This window comes from Pseudophryne corroboree, chromosome 2 (assembly GCF_028390025.1).
Source record: "Pseudophryne corroboree isolate aPseCor3 chromosome 2, aPseCor3.hap2, whole genome shotgun sequence".
In the NCBI taxonomy this organism is placed as follows: domain Eukaryota; kingdom Metazoa; phylum Chordata; class Amphibia; order Anura; family Myobatrachidae; genus Pseudophryne; species Pseudophryne corroboree.
Window position 1 is genome coordinate 877,424,738 of NC_086445.1, and position 14,057 is coordinate 877,438,794.

General features: G+C 45.4%; 1 protein-coding gene across 1 annotated transcript in view; it reads left to right on the top strand.

Moving 5' to 3' along the window:
* The window catches only part of CPD (carboxypeptidase D), a 253,732-nt gene extending 248,578 nt beyond the window's left edge, over positions 1-5,154 (top strand). Inside the window, exons 20-21 of the mRNA XM_063955962.1 lie at positions 1,265-1,364; positions 3,059-5,154. Of these exons, the coding sequence (XP_063812032.1) occupies positions 1,265-1,364; positions 3,059-3,285 (327 nt within the window). The 3' untranslated portion in view covers positions 3,286-5,154. The remainder of the gene's footprint in view (positions 1-1,264; positions 1,365-3,058) is intronic.
* Positions 5,155-14,057: the final 8,903 nt, after the last annotated feature.

Here is a 14,057-nt window from a genome sequence, read left to right on the forward strand (position 1 = left end):
AACTTTATATGTTACAGAGCATCTAATAGGATTACCATATTTGCCGGCGTATAAGACGACTTTTTCCCCCTGAAAAACATGCCTCCAAGCGGGGGGTCGTCTTATACGCCGGGGGTCGTCTTATACGCCGGGCGGGAAGTCGTCTTGTACACCCGGTGCGGGAAGTCGCGAAACAGGGGCGTGGCCTAGCATAAGGGGGTGTGACCTCACGGGCGGACCCCCGTTTTCAGCAATCCATGGGGTTAAGAAGATGATGTTGGCTGCCCCCCCCACTTCCCCCGTGAAGTGCCTCTATCTCACCTGTGTGAGTGTACGGTGAGTGTACGGCGCTGCCGGCGGGTGAAGCTGTGTGAAGTCCGGCTCCTGCACAGGGACAGGAGCCAGGTGCTGCACGTATTGGACCAGTGCAGCACCCGGCTCATGTCACTGAGCAGGAGCGGACATTCAGCAGTGACAGGCGGTTAGGCAGGGAGGACAGCGGACAGCGGCAGCACTGACATGTCTCTTACAGTATAAGAGATTTGGAGTATCAAGGTATGCATAAGAAGGGGGGGGGGGACAGCGGCTTAGGCAGGGGGGACAGCGGCAGCACTGCAGGGAAGCTGCAGGTGAGGGGGGCTTACAACTTTATGTGGTGGGTTAATACTGGTACTACAGGTATCCATAATATGGATTCAAGGGCGGACCAGACAGCTGCTAGTGACAGGGAGACGGCAGGGGTAGTCTTATATGGCGAGTACATAACAAACTCTATGTTTTGAGTGGAAATGTTGGGGGGTCGTCTTATACGCCCAGTCGTCTTATACGCCGGCAAATACGGTACATTGCATATAAAAATATTAGATAACATTGCCATCCCAGTTAAGCCATTTCTTCCCTTTTATATATTTCCTTCTCATATGAAATTGCAGTCATCTGATCATCGCCTAAATAGTATTTTGAGATAAAACATATACTATATATGACCTGTCATTTCTTAATACTTCAGGGAGTTTGGGAAAATTTGACATACATACTTTTGTCACTATATGCTTTTTCACTACTGAGCAGTTTGTATCTTAGGTTTTTGCCCTTTTAGTTATACATGTCATAGGCAATCTTTAAGTAGATTGTGATTGAAGCTGTAGAACAACTTGGCATTCCTAGCTGTCACATTCTATTGCACTGTGTACTATACTGGGCATGAGGCAGTACAGTTTCATATGTAGAATATATTCAGAATGATGTGACTTTGCTGTGTGATGTTTTTTTTTTTTTTTCTTAGGTTCATGTTCGGCATGATGAAGCCAGCCTTGTAGAAATAATCTTTATAATGGATAACCGTATCTTTGGCCTGCCCAGGCAGTTGGTTGTAACCATTGCAGGTATGACACTCTACTAGATTATTTTAAAAAATAATTGTATATTATAAAGCGCTTGGAGTTTAGTGTACATTACAGTAATCCAACGAAATCAGAACGTTATAATGGCAATCAATACAACCAATCATAAGCGGGTAATAGAAGATAAGGGACTATAGATCGTAAGCTTGCGAGCAGGGCCTTCCTACCTCTGTCTGTCAGTGTGTATTTTCACTGTTGATTCCAATTGTAAAGCACAACGGAATATGCTGCGCTATATAACAAAACTGTAAATAAAATAATAACAAGGGGAGAGATGTACTAAGCAGTGAAAAGAGTGGAGAAGTGAGCCAGTGGAGAAGTTGCCCATAGCAAACAGTCAGCATTGAAGTAACATTTATAATTTGCATACTATAAAATTATACATTGCAGGTGATTGGTTACCGTGGGAAACTTCTCCACTGGCTCACTTCTCCACTCTTATAACTGCTTAGTATATCTCCCGCTAGGTAGTGTATGTGGAGTAAACCCTGGGGAGGGAGGGGAAGATGGTAGAAATATAGCAGATGAGATTGATGTAAAGTAAGACCACGTAGAACCTACATGAAAGACCAGGTTAAATAATATACTTCCTATGTATCAGAATTATTTCCGAACATGTTTGTGAAGATCAAGCAGAATATACTTGGGGTCCTGTGGGATCTGCAAGCTAAGGACTTGGGATGCAAGAGAAACAACTTCTCTTCATTAGGCTTGAAGTTTGAGATGGCTCCACCAGACATGCAGCAAAGGCTCGAGTTATTGCAGTTCCTCCATAGCACCCGAGAAGATGCCACAGAGCCTGGTGGGGACATAATACCGCCAATTGATCAATTAATAAGCATTTTTAATGGAGGTGTTGATGGAAACCCAGTTCTCCACATATCTTTGGAATAGAATATTTTCTGAAGCAGGGGTGGGAATGAGGGCATGATAGAGCTTTAATCTCTTGGTGGAGTGGACTCTGCGGCAAAAGTGATCAACCACGGAAATTGGTCTACTAAAAAGTCTGGCACAGCCAAATAAATGCCCAGTCTGCAGGTATTCGTGGAACTGCTCTCTAGAGAGACCCGGGATCTGATTTTGTTTTTAAAGTGGCACATTGTAATATATAGACAGACAGACAAGATGGCAGGTGATAAAAGATTTCAGTGCAGCACACTTGGGGGAATTCAATTGGACACAAGGTTTTGACTGCAAAAAATGTGTCCAGTGGTCTCAACAGCTTCCGGTCATCTCTCCGCCATCTTTGCACTGGGGAGACAGCTACTGGAAGATGTAGTTCATACATTCATACACATACTACGTTCGCTGCTGCTGGGTCCCGATGCTGGATGAAGGAGACGGTGCTTTGGAAGGTGAGTAATTACAGACTTATTAAGACAATTGGAAGCTACCAATTGCTTAATTAGTCCTGGGTGAGGGGTTGCTGCAAGGGTGCCAGAGCAAGTCCAGATGATTTTTCCTAAAAACAAAGATTTTAGAAAAATCGTACTGGATACTTGACGAGCGTCTCATTTTCTCTCCACTAACAGAATAGGAAAACCCAGTGGCTGCTGGAAAAACATAAGAGCCGCAAGTTTTTTTCTTAAATTTCCCTCCCTCAATAGAATTCCCCCTTGGTGGTTTTATGTATGTTTTAAACTACAACTTTCATTTATTAATTTATTTGTTTTCAGGAGCCACTATGACAGCCTTGCTACTTACAGCCTGCATCATCTGGTGCGTATGCTCGATCAAGTCCAACAGACACAAAGATGGATTTCATCGGCTGCGCCAGCACAATGATGACTACGAGGACGAAATCCGTCTGATGTCTGCTGGTTCTAAGAAATCCCTTCTAAGTAATGAGTTCCAGGATGAAACGGACACAGAGGAAGAGACACTGTACACCAGCAAGCATTGAGAACCAGTTGAACCAACTAAGAGATCCAGATATTCCATTCTTGGGAACAATTTCTGGTTTGGCAACATCCTACGATCCATAGCTGCAGTTTTGCCATTGATTTTCTCTTGAACTACTTTTGTGTTAAGTGCTCTTTCATTTTTTTTATTTTTAATAGGTTTTTTTTTGTGTGTGTGCGTGCGCTCCTGGATCCCATTGTCTGCTAACAAAATAGCGTGGAAATGTAAGGATTTGAACAACATTGGATTGCTGATAAAGCCTTACCAGATGCACATTTTCATCACACAGCGGCCGTGGTGGGATGGTTAGGATTTATTGCAATACCTGGCAAGGTGTCTCACTGAGCCTGTACTTATTTGTATGTTATGTCTTCACATCAGAACAATATGACTTTATGGGTGAAGGCAGTCATTTTTATCGTATATTCGGTAACTGATTGGAATTATATCATGGCCAGTTTTTATTTGTGCTACTGGAAAAAAAAATGTTAGTGGCCTGAGAACATGTAAGATCATTATAGTAGTTGTACGTTTAGGGTTTTGCCTTGTAGGGAACTTAGTGTCCTAATGCCTCTTGGTTCTCTATCAAACATACGTTAACAGTAGGTACAACAGTGTGCCCTTTATCCTTATAGCAAGTGTTATATTTTCTTATCTATCTTCCATTTCTAGTAATATGGCAAAAGGATAATTTTCCAGATTTATATTAAGCTTGCTACGGTATTTCTTTATTCCTCCTTACACAGCAATGAATATGTTGGAAGGAACCCTCTCTCTCTCTCTCTCTCTCTCTCTCTCTCTCTCTCTCTCTCTCTCTCATCTAAATGATGCACTACTATTCATTTCATTACAATGCGGGGGGAAAAAACAGACAAAACATCCTGCTTGTATTTACAAGGGTGTCACATGGTATGCCCCATTCTTGTACAGTAGTGGCCTGCAATGTTTAGGCTCACATTGCAGTTAATTACTATTTAAATTATGTTTCCTTATGTAGTGTTTATGACAAGGGGTAAAAGGTAAACTGGTATTTACTACTTTTACAGATAGCTGCCAAATCTACTGCCTTATAATGTTCTGCCTGTTCAGAACCCGCTGCGTTTCACCACTCCTAAAGCCACGCAGTAATCTATCCTTGCACTTTGTTAATTGATTATACCTGAGATTTAGTATTGAATATTGATTTTTTTGTACATGGCCAAGAGAGCATTACAGGTAATGGTGGCGTCCCTCATTAGGGCATTATTTATTGTTGTGAACCGTGAATTTGCATTTTTTAACTCCTCTGTTAGTTGAAGCTATGGTACAAACACATCACCCCTATTGTAGAATGTTAAGTGTACTGTGCTGGCCTATGCTTTGCTCTATATGGTTTATAACCACATTATGTACGAACACTAACTTACAACCATGAATATCCAGACAAACCCCAAGGCCATGCAGTATTAGTGTTTCTCAATAAGGCACTCTGGACCTTTTATTTACATTTCCCCTTGCTGTATACATATGTAATAACTCCTGAAGTGCCTTGTTGCAGTAGCAGCATTAGATAGATAATGGTATTGAACGTGACAATGCTGCAACACCTTCCCCTGGGGGTTAATTCCTTAATTTTGTTGAGGAAAACTGTTTGATATGCTTTAAGCACCACCATTAAAATGTGTTGTAGTTTGGAGTAAGTCATGGCTACTGTCATTAGACAAGTACAAATATTATGGTTTATATTGCACATGTGCCTGGAAACGGCAGGACATTCTCCATGGCTTCTACCTTTTCAGTCGGTGAGGTTCTTTTTCTTTCTCTTTTTGTTTTGTTTTTTTAAAGAAATATGTTCTCATTGTTTTATGGTAATAAATACAGGATACATATTTGTGCCAAGGTTCCGGTACCTTTTTTCTGTTGGCATTATCATTGCTGCATTTATGACTTTGAATACCAGTACTATTGCTACGCGTACGGTCTGGCTGTACTGAGCTTATAGAGTAACAATGGTCATTACCTAAAGCTCTGAGGATCTGTGGAAACCAACCCGCTCTTTTAATTTCAGTTTTAAGGAATGTGCAACAGGGGGCTAATGGGAACAGACTTTTGTTTGGTTCTTTTCCTAGTGACTGATGCCACATACTGTAGTTGTTGTAGCAGATTGAAAGCTCATCAGCTTTAATACTTAGCCTCAAGGTAATGGAACGTGGTATCAACTGTGTAGGAAGCCACTGTAGTTTTGTGACTGTAGCAGGTGAGAATTTTACAGTCCATACGAAGATTAAGCAGCCTGAAGAAACAAAGCAAGGAAAATTGTTAGTTACCAAGCTACTGCTTATAGCCTGCCAAAGTTATTTTATGTTTTTGATTATCTATTACAGAAAGACTTATTGGATAAGATCCTTGTTGGCACAGTTGAAAGCTTTAGTGGTCATTGGAGGAGTTGTGCACCTATTGTTTTTTTTGTTTTCTCTTACATCCTAGAGGATATTGGGGTCCACATTAGTACCATGGGATATAGACGGGTCCACTAGGAGCCTTGGGCACTTTAAGAAATCAATAGTGTGCGCTGGCTCGTCCCTCTATGCCTGTTCTACCAGACTCAGTTTAGAAAATGTGCCTGGAGGAGCCGGTCATGCTTAGGGAAGATCCTGAAGAGTTTTCTGCATGTATTTTCTGTTTGTTGTTTTCAGGCAGGTCTGGTTGGCACCAGACTGTCTGCTTAGTGGGACTTAGAGGGGGGCGGGGGGAACGGCCCAACCTCCTTTAGAGTTAAGTGTCCCATTCCCCGCTGACAGGACATAGCTTCTGAGGGATCTATTCGCAAGCCCCACCACGGCGAGCGTACGGTCCCGCAGCGCGCCACCACCCCTAACAGAGCCAGAAGTAAGGAGAGTGGTGAGTAGGTGTCCGGTGTCCCGGTTAGCGGGTCACCGGCTGAAATGGCGGCATTAGGGTATGTAGTGCAGCGCTGAAAGGTAGGCTGCGTCTCCAAGCTCAGTACATCATGCTATTTGTGTGTGTGTGTTCCGCTGTGAGGGGCGAGCTGAGCTTTTTTCTTTTTCATCCACTAGGGGTCACTGGAGTACTCTAGGGATATGGACGGTTCCACAGGAACTAGGCACTGAATAAGTTAAAATTTGAGACTACTTCTCCCCTCCATATCCCAGAGTACCTCAGTGTTTTTTCGGTGCTCACCGAGCAACTAGGCCTGTGGAGTTTCTCCACAGTTATTGGATTTATTTTTTGATTTTTCAATGTTCCACATCCCTTCCCCCCTTCCAGAAAGGCGAGGGTTCGGGATAGTGGAAGCTGCTGAAGCAGCTGTGGGTGTCGGACCTCTCTAAAAAGAGCTCCCTCACTGCCACGGGCAGGTCTAAAACCTGCAGTAAAGGCTGGACGGAACTTATAGAGAAGCCCCGTCATAGCCCTCACCACAGGGTCCAGGTATGTTGAATGGGGCGGTCAGCTCACGCTGCCGCCCCGCTGTGTGGGATACTGTGTGCCTTCAGCCGCCCGCCGACGTTTCCAGCGCCGCTGTCTATGCTGTGTCCCCCGCCGCTCTGAGCCGCGCCGGCCACGTTGAATTATGCATAGGCCGCTCCACGGCTCTATGCAGCGCACTCTCCGGCCCTCGATGCCGCTTCCTGCTCCCTCTCCACCATAGCCCGGCTCCGTGTATAGAGAACGATACACGGAGCACGGGGGGGGGGGGGGGGGGCCACACAAATAAGAGTTATTGTAAAAGGCAGGCTCCATAGCCTAGTGAGTAACTTTGATGCCACAGTGATGTTCCCTGCACACAGAAATGTCAGGGTCACTGGATAAAATCTCATGATTCAACTCCTGTTGATAAAAGAAAGTATGTTTACTGGAATACAGCAGCGCTGCATATGTATTACAATAGGCTATTAAGTCTTTGTTAAACAGGATACATGCTGCTCATATATGTGCAGGTTTGAATGCAACATAGTATGTTTATTAAATCTGCTTACATAATTATAAGTCTGCATATTTAACCATTTTTCCTGTTGTTTTTCCAGAATTTCCTGTATTACATCTCTCCTCCATTGAAGGCGCAGGGGTGTTAAGGGGAATTTGGAATTAGGCATATTGCTCGCGCAAGTTGTTTTTTGCATTGTCTGTCTGTATAATGAGTAAGACACCAGCAAAGACTATTATTCTTATCATAACTGTTTATAATGATATTATCCCAAAGACTGCAAATCTGAATCATGGCTGTGGTCAGCCAAATACTGGCTTTGTTCACGGTTGTAAAGTAAGATGTGTTATACAATTGGTCAGCACATGGTGATTATAAAACCGTATCTGTGGAGCACTGCAAGCATTGTGAGTTCAGGCTCACCTGCAGCAGCTTTGCTTAATTCACTTAGCAACACCACAATTGGATACGCCCGATCTCATCTGATCTTGGAAGCTGAGCAGTGTTGGGCCTGGTTACCCACCTGGGAATACAAGGTGCTTTAGGTACTTTTAAATCTACAGCCACACCACACTGGATACGGGACCCATTAACTAAACTGCGGTTAAGCAGCAGACATCTCAGGTTTTTTAAGCCTGTGAGTGGTCACATTTAGTTTCAGACTTCTTAAAAGTATTATACCTCTGAATCAGGATATATCTGGATATATGTATATGGGTATATAATATATATGTGTATGTATGCATATATGAAATAAATATATATATATATATATATATATATATATATATATTATAAGGTCTGAGTATGTGTGAATATACATTGTTGTGTATATATGTGTGTGTATGTATATATATATATATATATATATATATAATATGCTGACATTAAAAATCTATTTTTCAATAAGCAAGACTACAGTGACGCAGTTGGTCGGCACACAGTGCTTATTAAACAGTATCTGTTGAGCACTGCAAACATTGTGAGTTCAGGCCTCACCTCCCCAGATCCCCAGTGGCCTAATGGATAGGACTCTGCCCTCCTAAACCAGGGATTGTGCGTTCAGGTCCCATCTGGATTGCAAGTCACTACAGCAACCATTTCATCACCAGAGTTGATGTTTAAACAGCAGCTTTGCTTATTATTTTTACAGGTGGCTCTGTAGCCAAGTGGTTAGGCTTCCCGCCCACAGTGAACTTTGTGATTACATGGACACTGGTTCAGATCCTGGTTTAACAGGTGTAATATATAAAAAAATAAAAAATAAAAAAAAAACATGGTAGGACACAATTTTTAACATTACTTCCTGGTTCTTTGCTGGAGGTTGCTGCCCTACAACACTCAGCCTCTGGGGGAGCGGGGGGTTGTTAGGAATTTAATTTATTAATTGTTTTTGACAGCATGTCTCTACAGGAAGATTCACTATTGCTGGTAACCACATGCACGGTAATGCAGGTTTATACACAGATTACTTCCGTGGTGTACTCACTGGTCGGGGTACATGATCACTAAGTCTAATGCATAATCAAACAAGCAGCTTCGCTGCAGAGTCGGTCACACAGTGTGTCGGACAAATACGACTGCACAGACAGACCCTTACCGGTCCTCTTTGGGGGGAAATGAGGGCGCATGTACTGCCTGAGGGGGGGGGGATTTTTTTCCCTACTGTTTTCATCTAAATTGTTGCGATCGATTCGCCGCCAGCCCTCATAGCACCAGGCCAGTACGTTAGGTTCTCAGCGAAGGCTGAACAATTTCCAATGAGAGACAATTGCAATTATTGGGCGTTTAACTACCTTTCGGAGTGTACCCTACACAGCAGTACGGCTGTTGCTTCGCCCTGCTTTGGTAAGGGTTTGAGGTAACAAGGCTGTAGTGGCAGGGCACTCCAGTTCAGGTTTGCCCTAAGTAAAGACCACCTTACACTTCTTGCTGCCTACAGCTACTGTGACGTTGGCAGTTGGTTCTTGCGTTTAAGCTTCGCTAGTGGCACACAACGTCCACTTTGGCTACGTTCCAGACGAGAATAGATCACAGACCAGGTGGGGGGGGGGGGAATCTGTTTTCCTACCATTGTCTACGCGAATTCCTGAATGATTCCGTCTCATCGACTTCAATTCCTAGGTATGATTCTCGATACGGTAAATCAAAGAATTTACCTACCCGAACAGAAGTACAGGTCATTCGTCATCTGGTACAATTAGTGCTTAAGCCACGCACAGTCTCGGTTCATTTGTGCATTCGCCTATTAGACACAATGGTGGCGGCTTTCGAAGCGCTTCAGTTCGGAAGACTTCACTCACGTCCTTTTTAACTGGATGTGCTCGCACAATGGTCGGGCTCGCTTCTGCAGATTCACCGCAGGGTGAGGTTGTCTCCAAAGGCCAGAGTGTCGCTACTCTGGTGGCTCAAGGTACAGAATCTAACCGCAGGGAAACTGTTTGGTGCCTGGAATTGGATAATTCTCACGGCGGACGTGAGTCTCAGAGGTTGGAGAGCTGTAGTTCAAAATTTTCAGCTCCAGGGTCTCTGGGCGGATCACGAAAGATTGCTGTCTATAAATGTCCTGGAACTCCGGGCAATTTACAATGCGCTACAACAAGCAGTGCACATGCTGCAGGCTCAGGCTGTTCAGGTGCAGTCAGACAACGCGACGGCGGTCGCATACATCAACAAACAAGGAGGAATGAAAAGCCGCATGGCCATGCGGGAAGAAGCTCGAATCCTCAATTGGGCCGAGGTGATTTTGTCGGCAGTATTCATTCCGGGAGTGGACAACTGGGAGGCAGATTATCTCAGCTGTCGGGATTTTTTATCCAGGATGTGCATTAAGTCCAGAAGTGTTTCACATGTTGGTCCAGAGGTGGGGTTACCCGCAAGGGGACCGGATGGCATCTCGCCACAATTATCAAACGCCCCAGTACGCGTCCAGAACGAGAGATCCAAAGGCAGTGGCGGTGGATGCTCTCACAATCACGTGGCCATACAGTCTCGTGTATCTGTTCCACCGTTTTCCGCTGCTCCCTCTGTTGCTAAAACGGATCAAAAGAGAGTCCGCCACAGTCATACTAGTGGCGCCTCATTGGCCTCGGAGAGCTTGGTTTCGGATCTTCGCGGTCTACTCGCGGACAAGGAACGCTCCCACTGCGTCCGGACCTGTTACAACAGGGTCCGTTCTTTTTCTCCTATTTAGCGCGGCGGCGTTGACGGAGTGGCTGTTGAGACAGCCCTCTTAAAAAGAGAGGGCATTCCAGAATAGGTTATACCAACCATTTTACATGCTAGTAAGCCAGTTACGGCAGCTCATTATTACAGAATTTGGCGTGCCTATATAGGTTGGTGTAAAGTTCGGAAGTTCCGACATCATCTTTTTTGTTATGTCTACAGATGGGGTTAGATGGAGGTCGGCGTTTATCCACACTAAAGGTGCAGATATCTGCGTTGTCAATTTATTTTCAAAGAAGATTGGCTCTATTGCCGTCGGTACACACCTTTATGCAGGGTGTCCACAAAGTACAGCCTCCATTTCACTCCACTTACTGCGCCATGGGACTTGAATCTGGTTTTAGATTGCTTATAGTCATTTTATTTCGAACCCTTACAACAAGTGGATATTAAGTTTCTCACTTGGGAAACAATTTCTCTCCTAGCCTTAGCTTCGGCAGGGCGGGTTTCAGATTTGGGTGCCTTGTCATGCAAGCCACCGTATTTAGTGTTTCATAATGACAGAGCAGAACTTTGGACGAATCCCGCTTTCCTACCAAAAGTAGGGTCCTCTTTTCACATCAATCATCCAATAGTAGTTCCTGTGTTAACAGGAGATTCTGGAATTTTGGTTGGGGTACGCGCATTACGCGTTTATGTATTCCGAACGTCTACAGTTCCTAAGACTGATACGTTGTTATCCTCTATGATGCGGCCAAGAGGGGTTGGCCACCTTCTAAGCAGACCTTATCCAGATGGATAAAACTGACCATACGTCAGGCTTACCTTCATGCTAGGTTACAGCCGCCTACATCAGTAACAGCTCATTCCACATGTTCTCCGGGAATGTCATGGGCAGCTGGTCGTGGAGTTCTACGACACAGCTTTTGCAGTGCGGCTACATGGTCTTCAGTGCACATGTTTGTGCGCTTTTACGAGTTTGATACTTTTGCGGCATCAGCATCTAGCTTTGGCCGTCTAGTGTTACAGGTGCCAAACAGCTCTCCCGCCCAGGGGGGAAACTTTGGTACGTCCCTAGAGTACTCCAGTGACCCCTAGTGGATGAAAAAGAAAATATGGATTCAAAGAAAAGGATTTACCTGGTAAGTACCAAAATCCTATTTTCCACTGTACCCTACACTGGCAAACAGCTTACAGGGGTTCTAATCCTGCTGTAAGCCTTACAGACACCTCAGCCAGTATTAAAAAAATGGGAAGCTGTGCGCCATTATGGGGGCGGGGCTTCCCTATGAGCGGATCCAGCAGCTCACCAGCACCATTTTCCCTCTGCAGCTTACACTGACAGGAATCACAGGGAAGCACAGCTCCTCCACAAAGACTCCACGTCTCCTCAGCGGTACCAGGGGGTCTTAGTAAGGGGAGGGAGCGGTGTTAGATAACTTTGCCCTACTAAGGAGCTTAGTTTGTGACCCAGCTGATTTTGACTTAGCTAGAAGGGCGCGGTGTGGCTGGCTCCGCACGGTTATTCCCTTAAAGGGATGATCTCAAATATTTCTTATAAGTTATCACAAAATGAGAAAGAGACGCAATACTTGTGGATGACCTGATGACTAGAAATTCAGTTCCCATTCCAGGGTCTCAGACCCCAGCAATTTGTCCACAAAAGCGTACTCTGGCCCAAATCCTGCAGGTTGACACTGATGAGGACGTCTCAAACGCACAGGAGGGTGAAGTGGATGCGAGTGGGGGGGATGCAGCCCTGTCGCAAGGAATACAGGCTCTGATAGAAGCTATTAGAGAAGTACTGCACATTCCTGACAAGGTGGTGGAGGTGGATGAGGAATCTTATTTTACTGTAAAAAAGAAATCCTCTACTACTTTCCCTGCATCTAAGGAGTTAAATTCCGTGTTTGAGGAAATGTGGGTTAATTTGGATAAAAAGTTTCAGATCCCTAAAACGTTACTCACATCCTTCCCGTATCCTCAGGATGATAGGAAAAGTGGGAAAATCCACCGATTTGTTGACGCATCGGTATCTCTTTTGTCACGTAAGATTGTCTTACCTGTCCCTGGGGCAGCCTCCTTAAAGGACACGGCTGACCGCAAAATTGAGACCACTCTCAAATCCCTGGGGTGGCCCAGAGACCCACTACTGCTTGTGCGTGGATCACTAGGGCCATTGCAAAATGGTCAGGTAATCTAATCTAATTGATGGGTTAGATTCCTTATCCAGGGGGGGAATCTTTTTTTTTTACTCCTACAGCATATACAGGACTCTGCTAATTTTATGGTGGAGGCCATAAAATAAATGGGTTTGCTCAACGCACGCGTCACTGCCTTGGCAGAGTCAGCACGCAGGGGCTTGTGGCTACGCCAGTGGACTGCGGATTCCAGGAAAGGCGTAGAAAGCCTGCCATTCACAGGAGAGACCCTTTCTGGAGATGAACTGGATACATGGATATCCAAGACTACGGCGGGTAAGTCTACATACCTTCCTTCCGCAGCTCCCCCAGCTAGGAAAACCTACTCTGCTCCAACTCTGCAGTCCTTTCGGACAGCAAAATTTAAAAGTAAATCCAAAGGTTCTTCTACAGCCTTTAAAGGCAATAGAGGTAAACCTAGAAAACCAGCAACTGTAGGTTCACACAAACAGACCTCCGGTTCTGCTTCCTCAAAGCCTTCAGCATGACGGTGGACCTCACTGCCTGGAAGACCGGCAGGTGGGAGCCCGTTTAAGGTATTTCAGTCACTTCTAGGCAACATCATGCCAGGATCCATGGGTCAAAGATCTTATTGCCCAGGGCTACAGACTGGAGTTTCAAGAACTCCCTCACAGATTCTTCAAATCAGGCTTGCCAGCTTCTCAAGAAGCAAGTATGACTTTACAGGCAGCAATTCAAAAACTGGTACAGACTCAGGTCATTGTTCCAGTTCCACTTCAATTGCAAAACAAGGGTCATTCTGACCCGATCGCTCGCTGCAGTTGTTCTCAGCGCAGCGATCAGGTTGCATGCCGGACGGCCGAAGGCCGCCGCTTCCTAGCGATCGCCTTTGCCTGATTGATAGGCAGAGGCGGTCGCTGGGCGGGAGGGCATGGCACGGCGGCATTTGGCCGCCGTTTTGGGGGCGCGGTCCGGCCACACAGGCGCGGCCGGACCGAGCGAGGGTTGGGCCGCAGCGGCTACGTGATGTCACGCGCAGCCGCCGCAAGCAGGGGCAGCGATGAGCAACTCCCGGTCAGCCACAGGAGCTGCACTGGCCGGGAGTTACTCAACAAGTTCAAAAGCATCGCTGCTGTGCGATGCTTTTGTACTTGTGCGAGGGGGGGTGGACAGATATGCGGAGCGGGCTATCCCTGTGCTGGGCGTCCCCCCGCATGTCTGGGAACATGAGCGTAGCTGTGCTAAATTTAGCACAGCTACGGTCAACTCAGAATGACCCCCATTATTCCAACCTGTTTGTAGTACCGAAACCGGACGGTTCCGTAAGGCCCATTTTAAACCTCAAGTCTCTGAACCCGTATTTACAGGTGTACAAATTCAAGATGGAGTCTCTGAGAGCGGTGATCTCAGGTCTGGAGGAAGGGAAATTCTTGGTGTCTCTGGATATCAAGGAAGCGTACATTCATATCCCAATCTGGATGCCTCATCAGGCTTTTATCTGAGGTTTGCATTACAGGACTG